Here is a 14,728-nt window from a genome sequence, read left to right on the forward strand (position 1 = left end):
TACTGGGGGCAACGGCAGCTGATTGGTGGAGAGATTATAAAGTTCTGGGTTGCTATGGCAACATTCACTCAGGAGAAGGCTTGGAGGAAGAGGGATCCTCTTCCACTTCAGCTGCTCCTGAGAGTCCATTTAACCTGCTCCTTGTGTCCTGCTGACCTAGTGAATTACTGACCTGCTGAACTACTATCCTTTCTGAACCCTCCTTCCTCCCCTCCAGGACTTAATCTAACCCTGGCACTGTCCCTGCTACCTTCTTCTCCTGACAAACAGCTTCCCCAGTCTTACCCTTTGCTCGCATCCTCCCCCATCCCTAATTACCACCTTGTCCCCTTTCCCACTCCTCCACACTCATCCCACCCCAACCTGCTCCTGCCTATCTCCACCTCCTCCCTGGTGTCCCAGTGCCCCCTGAAAGCACTAGGACATGGAGGTGCAGAGTCTGCTTTTCTGGTTCTTCTTATTCCTGTGTCCTGGTTGCCCAAACACAAATGTGAGTAAACATGGCACATCAGTGGTGTCTTCCTTTTTTTTTTAAGATTTTTTTTATATGAGCGAGAGAGAGAGAGAGAGAGAGAGAGAGAAAGGGCACAGGTGCTGGTGGAAGGGCAGAGGGGGAAGGAGATAGAGAATCCCAAACACAATGTGCAGGGAACACAAAGAGGGCCTCAGTCTCAGAACCATGGGATCATGACTTGATCCAAACCAAGACTTAGCTGCCTGAGCTGCCCAGGTGCCCAGAAGCTGCTGGTGGTGTCTTCCATCCTATTGGGTTCTTTTTTTTTTTTTTTTTTTAAAGATTATTTATTTATTCATGAGACAGAGAGAGAGAGGCAGAGACATAGGAGAAGCAGGCTCCATGCAGGGAGCCCGATGTGGGACTCGATCCTGGGTCTCCAGGATCAGGCCCTGGGCTGAAGGCGGCCCTAAACCGCTGAGCCACCCGGGCTGCCCCATCCTATTGGGTTCTTTTGCATTGTGGTTAAATAGCTTTTTCAGTCTCCTTGATGGGAACTTCAGAAAAACTTCAGTTCTTTCTGAAGATCATGAACCACAGGCAGGTTTCTTGGTCAGCCTGAAGGGGTTGTGGCCACAGCTGTCCACATCAAGTTCTGGGTCCTGTCTGTGCCGCTTGGTCCAAAAAGAGCAGTGTTGGCTGGATGGAAACCTGTAAATACTAGGTTCATTGTATCAAGAAGGAAGGATTTGTGAAGATATAGAAGCCATTGACCATTATGTCTTATATAGGGGGCTTGTATGATATATAGATTATACCTCATTAAAATTGACTTTAAAAATGTCAGGAACTCAGGACACCTGGGTGGCTCAGTTGGTTAAGCAGCTGCCTTCTGCTCAGGTCATGATCTGGGCGTCCTGGGATCTAGCCCCACATTAGGCTCCCTAATATGGGGGAGGGGAGTCTGCTTTACCCTCTCCTTCTGTCCCTCCTCCACACTCATGCCTTCTCTGTCACTCACGTTCTCTCAAGTAAATGAATTAAATAAAAAAATACACAAATAAGTCAGGAACTAATTATAGGAGCTATGGGTATTAGACTTGCTCCTGGAAGCCTGGTCAAGATCCTCCTTCAAGCCTTCTAAGTTTTGGGTCCATCTTATATGTAGTTTGTGTTCCTATCAGCATATTGTTCACATTTGTGAACTTTTGCAGCCTGGGGAACCGTGGTATCTTAAGCATCGGTGTAGGTACTACAGTTAAAAAGTGAAATGTCCTTTGTGCTCTGTGCTTCCTGGGTGGTTGACTTCTCATAACTCTGCATTCAACCCTTTCCTTCTGTTCTTGGAAGCTGACCCCAGGGAGTCTGTATCCTGCCAAGTCAATGAGAGCCCTGAGAAACCCAGCAGACACTAATTGGCCTCATTCTGCTGGGACATTTGCCATAGGAAAATCACTAGGAGTGACATGATCAGGAAGTGAATAAGTTATTATCCTTTATTCGGCCAAGTAAGTGCAGAGTGTTGACTTACCCGAGTAAAAAGGTCCCGAATGTCCTTAGGAGTGTCCAAATATGAAGAAATACCTGGTTCCCAGTGTGAATATATCACTCTATCATTAAAAAGCAAAGCGTTAAAAAGCAAAACTTGTATCCCCAGGGGAGAGAGAAAGAGCCAGATAGGGAACATCTATAGCAATAAGTAGACTTATTTAGATTGGCATCCACCAGATTCTTAGAGAGGGATCTGGAAAGTCCCAGTAGTCAGGAACAACCCTTGTATTGAGGCAGAATCATCCCACATGAATGCCTCCAGTCAAAACAGACTCTATTCTGTTTCTTTTGAGTCTTCAAAGGAGGAAATTCCTTGGTAGGCATTATTGGAATTATTCCCGTCTCCCTGGGCTGCATCTCATAGATCAGTTCAGTTCTCCCTTCCCCCTCATCTCTGAGCTCTTGCATAAACGAACTCATCTTGTGTTTCCCACCTCCACTTGTTCATGGCCATGGTCTCTGAGAGCCTAGTGTTATTGGCCCTATTGGAGGTAATCTAATTAAGAGTAAGCTACTGATATCAGCATCCAGACAGCTGCCAGAGGTACAAGAGTATCTATGACTGGGGGTGTTTTCTATTCATGACCAGTGCCCTCTGTTTTGTGTATTAGATCCCCATGATCAACCATTGTGCTGACAGCTCCTGCTGTCTTTCAGACCATGGCTATTCTGATACAGTGTGTTTCTCACCAGCATATGTTCTCATGACCTCAGTTTGAGGGCTAAAATGAAAATGTTATAGATTTCAGAGGCTCCTTTCTAGAGAGGTGTGTTTGCACAAAATTCAAGCTTGGTGTGAATTAGGATGAATTGGATTGTGAGTGTCTTTTCTTCTCAAATACTTCTAACTCTAGTTTTTGTCAAATGAGATGTGTTCTTTCTTTGGTGACCATATCCAGGAAGTTTGTATTCTTTTAGAAATTAAATTTCATAGTTGCTATTGATTGATTTAAGTACCATACCAAGAAATAGGAACATGAATACCTTCATTGGCTATTTGGAGGTAGATGTTCAAGTAACTTAAAATCTCACAGGTATCATCAAAATATAGAAGATCACCTGATGATGCAAATTACCATGTACTTCAGAAATCTGACCTTTTGGGTTGTGGTTCAGAAGCAAAGTGAGCATTGAAAGGAAATATCAATGTTTTCAGAAACTACACAATAATTATAATTTTTGTTGTAATAGTAATCCCAAATTATTATAATAGCCTTCTGTCTCTCTCACTTATGTCCTTATCTATCAACATCTGTCTATATAACATTGTTATTTGTATCTCTAGTACATTTCTTCTTGCTTTCATTCTTCCATAGATTTTGGGTATAGTTTTGGAAATGTTCCAAAGAAGTTTACCTACGCACTTCAAGAAGGTACAGTAGAAGTCACTGACTTCTTATCTACTTTAAGTTTGCATTTACTTATTTTGTCTATTTGAAATTACCTTATAAATTCTTAAGTTCTGTTCGCTATAGAAAAAAATTTGCAATGCGTTTGTAGGCAAAATACAATCTCTTAAGATTTGCCTATTACTAGTTTCCCACAGCTTCAGTGTCATATAATTTATGTATGGTAACAGAATCTTTTTAAAGACTACAGTTAGTTGATATTTGACATAGGTAGGCAGCAATGAAACCCATCACCACAGTAAGAAAGCAAACACACTCATCACTCCCAACAATTTTCCTCTGCTCCTTTGTAATCAATTTGTGCTCCTTCTCCTCCATAAGGAGGCATTTGAGAGGTATGCTTACCTCCTGGAGGCTGGCTGAGGGTTTATAAAGCTTATTCTTTCTGACAGATAAGTTGTAAATGTCTTTGAGATTCCTCATCATCTCAAATGTTATTTCAGTTTGTCCATATTTTGCCTGGCCATTTCCCTCTTGGCTCTGATGGTGTTGAGATTCTGTGGACCCTTACCGTTGTAACTGAATCCTTGGGAATTTGTGCATTTCTAATTTACCTCTGGAGAACCATCTTTGCTGTAAGTATACTAAAGTGCTTTCTATACATTTATTTATAAGTAAGCAGAAAAATGTTATAGTCACTGAACCTTTTATATGCATTCATTACTACAAATTTCCTTCTAATGTGTTCATTTTTCATTATTATTTAGATTGAAATATTTAAAAAGTTCTGTTGAAGTGCCTTCTGTGATCCATGTGTTCTTTTGTTTTTTTAAGTTTAAGTATAGGGATGCCTGGGTGGCTCAGTCAGTTAAGCATCAGCCTTTGGCTCAGGTCATATTCCTAAGGTCCTAGGACGGAGTTCTGAATTGGGCTTCTCCATCTCCCTCTGCCTGCCACTCCCCCTGCTTATATGCGCACTCCCCCCCTCAAATAAATAAATAAAATCTTAATCAAAGTAAAGTTCAAGTATAACTGACAGTGTAATGTTAGTTTCAGGTGGACATGGTATGGTGATTCAGCAGTTCTGTACATTACTCTGTGCTCATCACATTAGGTGTACTCTAAATCCCCTTCATTTCTTTCACCCATCCTTTTACCCACCTCCCCTCTAACCCATGAATTCTTTAGAAGTATCCTACTTAATCTTCATTTTTTTGTGTCATTTTGCACCTGTCCTTCTGTTCTTAATGTCCTGTTGGAGTCATTTGTGATCTGAGAACATACTTCCCGTGATTTCTATTTCTTTGGTTGTTCAGATGTATCTTAGGGCCCCATATATGGCCTGTCTCAGTGAATGTTCCATGTGAGCTTGAAAAGAATGTATATTCTTCTGTTGTTGGATGAAGTATTCTACCGATATTAATGGATCCAGTTGATTGACGATGCTGTTCAGTTCACCTGTGTCCTTATGGAATTTCTGTATCTGTTGATCTGTCAGTGACTGATGGAGTATTTTGAATTCTCCAGCTGTAATAATAGGTTCATCTATTTCCATCAGCAATTCTTTCAGTTTCTGCTTCATGTATTTTGACACTGTTATTAATGCATGCACATTAGAAATTATTATGCCTTTTTGGAGAATTGACTCTTTTATCATTGAAGTGATGCCCATCATTATCCTTGACAGTTTTCCTTACTTTGTAGTGTGTTTTGAGGGATCATTTCACTGGCCAGTTTGATGTTTCTAGTTTGATGTTTCTTTTAACACTTTATACATTTTATCCTTCTTCATGCATGGTTTATGAAAAGAAGTGTGATATAGTTCTTACACTTGTTCCCCTTGGGTAAGGTGTGACTTCTCCCCTCTCTCTCTTCGTCCACCTGCTCTAGATTTCCAAAATTGTTTTCTTGTCTTTAATGATCTGTAGCTGGATGTTATATATTAGGCATATCTGGTTTTTTTGTTGTTTGTGTGTTTGTTTGGCTATTTATTGTGCTTTTGATTTTTGGCACTTCCTGGATCTGTGATTTGGTGACTATATGAATTTTTTTTTCTATATGAATTTTGTAAAATCCTCAGCCATTATTGCTTCAAATATTTCTCTTTTCCATTCTACTGGTATTCCTTTATGTGTGTGTTACCCACTTAGGACATTAGTGTGAGGTTTTCTACTTATCTGGGGCTAGGCTGAGTTTACTCCCAGGTGAGACAGGAAGGAGAGAGCACTGGAGTTGAGTATTTCCCCTCACCTATCTTGCTAGTCTTTGGGAAACTTCCCATTAGGCTCTGATGACAGTTTCACTTGAGGGCAGAGCTCTCTAAGAACATAAAACTTTTGAGTTTATTTCTAAGTGAATTTCCTCCTTTCCCTGCCAATGTAGAAATCTTCCCTTCAAAAACAAGATGATCGTATTTGGTGTGCCCTTCCACCTTTTCACTTCCCCCGCCTGTGGGGCTAGGTGACAAGGACCAGGGAAGCTCAGAGGTTCCTAGTAACATGTGAAGTTAAAAGAATAACCATGGTTTTCTGTTTGCCCTCTACAGATGCACTTCCCCCTAACAACATTATTACGATTGACTTGTTGATAGCATGCTGATATCCCACCAACATTTGAGGGCTGGCATCAGCTACTTATCATCCTGTAAAACTTGTGTGTGTGTGTTTTAAAGATTATATATATTTATTCATGAGAGACACAGAGACAGGCAGAGACATTGGCAGAGGGAGGAGCAAACTCCCTGTGGGGAGCCTGATGTGAAACTTGATCCCAGGACCCCTCAGATCACAACCTGAGCCAAAGGCAGATGCTCAACCACTGAGCCACCCAGGTGCCCCCTGGTGGTAAAACTTTTGAATGGGCAAATATGTTAATGGTGTGAAAACGTGGTCTTGCGTATATTTTATTGATCTATGATTTATTAGATTAGATTAGGGTGATTAGATTTATTAGATTTATTAGGATGACTCAAGTATGGAGAGCACGGGTTACCCTATTTGAAGCAATAGCTGTCTTTTCTGTTGTTGCTTATGTTTCATCTCTAGCCATGTGCCACTCTTTTTCTCATCCAAAGGGTTTTATTTCTTTTTGATCACCCTCCATTTGTAGCAGTCTAGAAAAATTTATAGCACCTAACTTGCTATAACTGTGTATGAATTTAGCAGAGACAATTTTGTAAGTATTCAGAAAAGCTTTCTAGAGAAGGAAAAGGCATATCTTTGTCAAAGGTTTTGTGCTCCTTTCCTTCCTCCCTTCCTTCCTTCCTTTCTTCCTTCCTTCCCTCCTTCCCTCCTTCCATTTTATTTCCTTCAGGATTATTTATTTATTTATTTATTTATTTTATTGAATTTCATTTTGCCAATATAGTATAACACCAGGTGCTCATCCCATCAAGTGCCTCCCTCAGTGCCCAGCACCCAGACACCCCATCACCCTCCTGCTTCCCCTTCCACTACCCCTTGTTTGTTTCGCAGAGTAAGGAGTCTCTCATGTTTTGTCTCCCTCTCTAATTTTTCTCTAATTTTTTCCCTTCATTTTCCCTCCTTTCCCTTATAATCACTTTCATTATTTCTTATTTTCCATGTATGAGTGAAACCCTATGATGATTATCTTTCTCCGATTGACTAACTTCACTCAGCATAATACCCTCCAGTTCCATCCACCTGGAAGCAAATATATGTATGCATGTATACCTACATATCTCACATCTTCTTTATCCATTCATCTGTTGAATCATGGCTCCTTCCACAGTTTGGCTATTGTGGACATTGCTGCTATGAACATTGGGGTGCAGGTGTCCCAGCATTTCAGTACATCAGTATCTTTGGGGTAAATACCCAGTAGTGCAGTTGTTGGGTCGTAGGGTAGCTCTATTTTTAACTTCTTGAGAAACATCCATACTGTTTTCCAGAGTGACTGTACCAGTTCACATTCCCATCAGCAGTGCAAGAGGGTTCCTTGCCAAGAAGGTGGGTTCTCCTTTTCCATATCCTCTCCAACATTTGCTGTTTTCTGTCTTGTTAATTTTCGCCATTCTCACTGGTGTGTGGTAGTATCTCATTGTGGTTTTAATTTGTATTTCCATGATGACAAGTGATGCAGAACATTTTTTATTCATGTGCTTGTTGGCCATGTGTATGTCTTTTTTGGTGAAATTTCTGTTCATGTCTTTTGCCCATTTCATGATTGGATTTTTTGTTTCTTAGGTGTTGAGTCTAATAAGTTCTTTATAGATCTTGGATACTAGCTTTATCTGATATGTCATTTGCAAATATCTTCTCCCATTCTGTAGGTAATCTTTTATTTTTGTTGACTGTTTCTTTTGCTGCGCAGAAATATTTTATCTTGATTAAGTCCCAATAGTTCACTTTTGCTTTTGTTTCCCTTGCCTTCATAGATGTATCTTACAAAAAGTTGCTGTGGCCAAGTCCCAAAGTTGGAACAAAAAGTTGCTGTGCCCGTGTTCTCCTCTAGGATTTGATGGATTCTTGTCTTACATTTAGATCTTTCAACCATTTTGAGTTTATCTTTGTGTATGGTGTAAGAGAATGGTCTAGTTTCATTCTTCTGCACGTGGTTGTTCAATTTTCCCAGCACTATTTATTGAAGGGACTGTCCTTTTTCCAGTGGATGGTCGTTCCTGATGTGTTGAATATTAGTTGACCATAGAGCTGAGGGTCCACTTCTGGATTAGCTATTCTCTTCTATTGGTCTATGTGTCTGTTTTTGTGCCACCACCACACTGATGATGATCACAGCTTTGTAATACAGCTTGAAATCTGGCATTGTGATGCTCTAGGCTCTGGTTTTCTTTTTTAATATTCCCCTGGGTATTTGGGGTCTTTTCTGATTCCACACGAATCTTAAGATGATTTGTTCCAACTCTCTGAAGAAAGTCCTTGGTGTTTTGATCGGGATTGCATTGAATGTGTAAATTGCCCTGGGTAGCATGGACATTTTCACCATATTAATTCTTCCAGTCCATGAGCATGGAATGTTTTTCCATCTCTTTGTGTCTTCCTCAATTTCTTTCAGAAGTGTTCGTAGTTTTTAGGGTATAGATCTTTTACCTCTTTGGTTAGGTTTATTCCTAGGTATCTTATGCTTTTGGGTGCAATTGTAAATGGGATTAACTCCTTATTTTCTCTTTCCCAAGTCTCATTGCTAGTGTATAGAAATGGCACTGATTTCTGGGCATTGTTTTTGTATCCTGCCACATTGCTAATCATATAAGTTCTAGCAATCTTGGGGTGGAATCTTTTTTTTTTTTTTTAAATTGGAGTTCAATTTGCCAACATATAGCATAACATCCAGTGCTCATCCCATCAAGTGCCCCCCTCAGTGCCTGTCACACAGTCACCCCCACCCCCCGCCCACCTCCCTTTCCACCACCCCTTGTTCATTTCCCAGAGTTAGGAGTCTCTCATGTTCTGTCGCCCTCTCTGATATTTCCCACTCATTTTTTCTCTCCTTTCCCCTTTACCCCCTTTCACTACTTTTTATTCCCCAAATGAATGAGACCATATAATGTTTGTCCTTCTCTGATCGACTAACTTCACTCAGCATAATACCTTCCAGTTCTACCCATGTCGAAGCAAATGGTGGGCATTTGTCATTTCTAATTGCTGATTAATATTCCATTGTATACATATGCCACATCTTCTTTATCCGTTCATCTTTTGATAAACACCAAGGCTCCTTCCACAGTTTGGCTATTGTGGACATTGCTGCTATAAATATCGGGTGCAGGTGTCCCGGCATTTCACTGCATCTGTATCTTTGGGGTAAATCCCCAGCAGTGCAATTGCTGGGTCGTAGGGCAGATCCATTACTAACTCTTTGACAAACCTCCACACAGTTTTCCAAAGTGGCTGCACCAGTTCACATTCTCTTTCGGGTTTTTTATATACAGTACCATGTTATTTGTGAAGAGGAAGAGTTTGACTTCTTCTTTGCCAATATGAGCACCTTTTCTTTTTTTTTTTTTTTGTTTTTTGTTTTATTTATTTATTTATTTTTTAAAATTTTTATTTATTTATTTATTTATTTTTTTTTTATTTTTTTTTTATTTTTTTATTTTTTTATTTTTTTTATTTTTTTAATTTATTTTTTTTTTATTGGTGTTCAATTTACTAACATACAGAATAACACCCAGTGCCCGTCACCCATTCACTCCCACCCCCCGCCCTCCTCCCCTTCTACCACCCCTAGTTCGTTTCCCAGAGTTAGCAGTCTTTACGTTCTGTCTCCCTTTCTGATATTTCCCACACATTTCTTCTCCCTTCCCTTATTTTCCCTTTCACTATTATTTATATTCCCCAAATGAATGAGAACATATAATGTTTGTCCTTCTCCAACTGACTTACTTCACTCAGCATAATACCCTCCAGTTCCATCCACGTTGAAGCAAATGGTGGGTATTTGTCATTTCTAATAGCTGAGTAATATTCCATTGTATACATAAACCACATCTTCTTTATCCATTCATCTTTCGTTGGACACCGAGGCTCCTTCCACAGTTTGGCTATAGTGGCCATTGCTGCTAGAAACATCGGGGTGCAGGTGTCCCGGCGTTTCATTGCATTTGTATCTTTGGGGTAAATCCCCAACAGTGCAATTGCTGGGTCGTAGGGCAGGTATATTTTTAACTGTTTGAGGAACCTCCACACAGTTTTCCAGAGTGGCTGCACCAGTTCACATTCCCACCAACAGTGTAAGAGGGTTCCCTTTTCTCCGCATCCTCTCCAACATTTGTTGTTTCCTGCCTTGTTAATTTTCCCCATTCTCACTGGTGTGAGGTGGTATCTCATTGTAGTTTTGATTTGTATTTCCCTGATGGCAAGTGATGCAGAGCATTTTCTCATATGCATGTTGGCCATGTCTATGTCTTCCTCTGTGAGATTTCTGTTCATGTCTTTTGCCCATTTCATGATTGGATTGTTTGTTTCTTTGGTGTTGAGTTTAATAAGTTCTTTATAGATCTTGGAAACTAGCCCTTTATCTGATATGTCATTTGCAAATATCTTCTCCCATTCTGTAGGTTGTCTTTGAGTTTTGTTGACTGTATCCTTTGCTGTGCAAAAGCTTCTTATCTTGATGAAGTCCCAATAGTTCATTTTTGCTTTTGTTTCTTTTGCCTTTGTGGATGTATCTTGCAAGAAGTTACTATGGCCGAGTTCAAAAAGGGTGTTGCCTGTGTTCTTCTCTAGGATTTTGATGGAATCTTGTCTCACATTTAGATCTTTCATCCATTTTGAGTTTATCTTTGTGTATGGTGAAAGAGAGTGGTCTAGTTTCATTCTTCTGCATGTGGATGTCCAATTTTCCCAGCACCATTTATTGAAGAGACTGTCTTTCTTCCAATGGATAGTCTTTCCTCCTTTATCGAATATTAGTTGCCCATAAAGTTCAGGTTCCACTTCTGGATTCTCTATTCTGTTCCACTGATCTATGTGTCTGTTTTTGTGCCAGTACCACACTGTCTTGATGACCACAGCTTTGTAGTACAACCTGAAATCTGGCATTGTGATGCCCCCAGATATGGTTTTCTTTTTTAAAATTCCCCTGGCTATTCGGGGTCTTTTCTGATTCCACACAAATCTTAAAATAATTTGTTCTAACTCTCTGAAGAAAGTCCATGGTATTTTGATAGGGATTGCATTAAACGTGTATATTGCCCTGGGTAACATTGACATTTTCACAATATTAATTCTGCCAATCCATGAGCATGGAATATTTTTCCATCTCTTTGTGTCTTCCTCAATTTCTTTCAGAAGTGTTCTATAGTTTTGAGGGTATAGATCCTTTACATCTTTGGTGAGGTTTATTCCTAGGTATCTTATGCTTTTGGGTGCAATTGTAAATGGGATTGACTCCTTAATTTCTCTTTCTTCAGTCTCATTGTTAGTGTATAGAAATGCCACTGACTTCTGGGCATTGATTTTGTATCCTGCCACGCTACCGAATTGCTGTATGAGTTCTAGCAATCTTGGGGTGGAGTCTTTTGGGTTTTCTATGTAGAGTATCATGTCATCGGCGAAGAGAGAGAGTTTGACTTCTTCTTTGCCAATTTGAATGCCTTTAATGTCTTTTTGTTGTCTGATTGCTGAGGATAGGACTTCCAGTACTATGTTGAATAGCAGTGGTGAGAGTGGACATCCCTGTCTTGTTCCTGATCTTAGGGGAAAGGCTCCCAGTGCTTCCCCATTGAGAATGATATTTGCTGTGGGCTTTTCATAGATGGCTTTTAAGATGTCGAGGAATGTTCCCTCTATCCCTACACTCTGAAGAGTTTTAATCAGGAATGGATGCTGTATTTTGTCAAATGCTTTCTCTGCATCCAATGAGAGGATCATATGGTTCTTGGTTTTTCTCTTGCTGATATGATGAATCACATTGATTGTTTTATGGGTGTTGAACCAGCCTTGTGTCCCAGGGATAAATCCTACTTGGTCATGGTGAATAATTTTCTTAATGTACTGTTGGATCCTATTGGCCAGTATCTTGTTGAGAATTTTTGCATCCATGTTCATCAGGGATATTGGTCTGTAATTCTCCTTTTTGGCGGGGTCTTTGTCTGGCTTTGGAATTAAGGTGATGCTGGCTTCATAGAACGAATTTGGAAGTACTCCATCTCTTTCTATCTTTCCAAACAGCTTTAGGAGAATAGGTATGATTTCTTCTTTAAACGTTTGATAAAATTCTCCTGGGAAGCCATCTGGCCCTGGACTCTTGTGTCTTGGGAGGTTTTTGATGACTGCTTCAATTTCCTCCCTGGTTATTGGCCTGTTCAGGTTTTCTATTTCTTCTTGTTCCAGTTTTGGTAGTTTGTGGCTTTCCAGGAATGCGTCCATTTCTTCTAGATTGCCTAATTTATTGGCGTATAGCTGTTCATAATATGTTTTTAAAATCGTTTGTATTTCCTTGGTGTTGGTAGTGATCTCTCCTTTCTCATTCATGATTTTATTAATTTGAGTCTTCTCTCTCTTCTTTTTAATAAGGCTGGCTAATGGTTTATCTATCTTATTAATTCTTTCAAAGAACCTTTTCTTTCTTTTTGTTGTCTGATTGCTGATGCTAGGACTTCTAGTACTATGTTGAACAGCAGTGGTGACAGTGGACATCCCTGTCGTGTTCCTGATATTAGGGGAAAGGCTCCCAGTGTTTCCTCATTGAGAATGATATTTGCTGTGGGCTTTTCATAAATGGCTTTTAAGATATTGAAGAATGTTTCCTATATCCCTACACTTAGAAGAGTTTTAATGAGGAACGGATGATGTATTTTGTCAAATGCTTTTTCTGTATATATTGAGAGGATCATATCTTTCTCGTCTTTTTCTCTTGGTATGATCTATCACCTTGATTTTTTTATGAGTGTTGAAGCACTCTTGCATCCTGGGGATTAATCCCACTTTGTCATGGTAAATAATCTTAATGTACTGTTGGATCCTATTGGCTAGGATCTTGTTGAGAATTTTTGCATCCATGTTCATCAGAGATATTGGTCCTTTTTGGTGCGGTCTTTGGTTTTGGAATCAAGGTCATGCTGTCCTCATAGAACGAGTTTGGGGTATTCCATGTCTTTCTATCCTTCGAAAATCTTTAGAATAGGTATTATTTCTTCTTTAAACATTTCATAGAATTCCCCTGGGAAGCCATCTGGCCCTGGACATTTGTGTCTTGGGAGGTTTTTGATGACTGCTTCAATTTCCTCCCTGGTTATTGGCCTGTTCGGGTTTTCTCTTCCTTCCTATTCCAGTTTTGGTAATTTGTGGTTTTCCAGAAATACATCCACTTCTAGATTGCCTAATTTCTTGGCATATGGCTGCTCATAATATGTTTTTAAAATAGTTTGTATTTCCTTGGTATTGGTTGTGATCTCTCCTCTTTCATTCATGATTTTATTAATTTGAATCTTTTTTCTTTTTAATAAGGTTGGCGAGGGGTTTATCTATCTTATTAATTCTTTCAAAGAACCAAGTCCTGGTTTTGTTGATTTGTTCTACAGTTCTTCTGGTGTCTATGTCATTGAGTTCTTGCTCCAATCTTTATTATCTCTCTTCTTCTGTTTGGTGTAGGTTTTATTTGCTTTTCTTTCTCCAGTTCCTTTATGTATGAGGTTAGCTTGTGTATTTAAGTTTTTTCCAATTTTTGAGGGAGGCTTGTATTGCGATGTGTTTCCCTCTTAGGACCGCTTTTGCTGTATCCCAAAGATTTTGAACAGTTGTATTTTCATTTTCGTTAGTTTCCATGAATCTTTTAAATTATTCTCTAATTTTCTGGTTGACCAATTCATCCTAGTACGATGCTGTTTAACCTCCATGTGTTTGAGTTTCTTCCAAATTTCTTCTTGTGATTGAGTTCTAGTTTCAAAGAATTGTGGTCTGAAAATATTGCAGGCAATCCCAATCTTTTGGTATTGATTGAGACCTGATTTGTGACCCAATATGTGGTTTATTCTGGAGAAAATTCCATGTGCATTTGAGAAGAATATGCATTCAGATGGAAAGTTCTGTATATATCTGTGAAATCCATTTGGTCCAGTGTATGATTTAAGGCCCTTGTTTCTATGATGATGTTGTGCTTAGAAGTTATGTCACTTGCTGAAAGTGCCATGTTGAAGTCTCCTCCTATTAGTGTATTATTATCTAAGTACGTCTTTACCTTGGTTATTAATTGATTGTTACACTTGGCAGCTCCCGCATGAGGGCATAAATATTCATGATTGTTGTGTCCTCTTGTTGGATAGACCCTTTAAGTATGTTGTAGTGTCCCTCTTCATCTCTTACTACAGTCTTTGGGATAAACTTTAATTCATCTGATATGAGGATTGCTACCCCTGCTTTCTTTTGAGGACCATTTGAATGGTAAATGGTTCTCCACCCCTTAATTTTCAGGCTGGAGGTGTCCTTAGGTCTAAAATGAGTCTCTTGTAGACAGCAAATAGATGGATCTTGCTTTTTTATCCAGTACAATACCCTGCATCTTTTGATGGGATAATTTAGCCCATTAATATTCAGAGTAACTACAGAAAGATATGAATTTAGTGTCATCATATTACCTATTCAGTCAGTTTTTGTGAATTATTTCTTTGGGCTTCCTCTTTTACAGCATCCCCCTTAATATTCCTTGCAGAGCCGTTTTGGTGGTCACACATTCTTTCAGTTTCTGCCTATCCTGGAAGCTCTTTATCTTTTCTTCTATTCTGAATGACAGTCTTGCTGGATGAAGTATTCTTGGCTGCACATTGTTCTCATTTAGTACCCTATATATATCATGCCAGCCCTTTCTGGCCTGCCAGGTCTCTGTGGGGAGGTCTGCTGTTAATCTGATATTTCTCACCATATAAGTTAAGAATCTGTTTTGTGCTGCAAGA

At 39.5% G+C, this 14,728-nt stretch overlaps 1 protein-coding gene across 15 annotated transcripts in view; it reads left to right on the top strand.

Annotated features, from left to right (window-relative positions):
* Nucleotides 1–14,728, top strand: part of LOC102151415 (transport and Golgi organization protein 1 homolog) — a 57,182-nt gene that overhangs the window by 26,118 nt on the left and 16,336 nt on the right. For 7 of the 15 annotated variants that reach the window (XM_038540172.1, XM_038540176.1, XM_038540179.1 and 4 more), the window contains 2 exons: nt 3,322–3,378; nt 3,858–3,989. The exons of 3 other annotated variants lie outside the window; for them this stretch is intronic. In XM_038540172.1, coding sequence (XP_038396100.1) covers nt 3,322–3,378; nt 3,858–3,989 — 189 coding nt within the window. Of the gene's footprint in view, nt 1–69; nt 491–3,321; nt 3,379–3,857; nt 3,990–14,728 lie in introns of those variants that run through there. 5 more of the 15 variants (XM_038540177.1, XM_038540181.1, XM_038540178.1 and 2 more) reach the window with 4 other exon arrangements.

The sequence above is a fragment of the Canis lupus genome, chromosome 6 (genome assembly GCF_011100685.1).
Source record: "Canis lupus familiaris isolate Mischka breed German Shepherd chromosome 6, alternate assembly UU_Cfam_GSD_1.0, whole genome shotgun sequence".
Classification (NCBI taxonomy): Eukaryota; Metazoa; Chordata; class Mammalia; order Carnivora; family Canidae; genus Canis; species Canis lupus.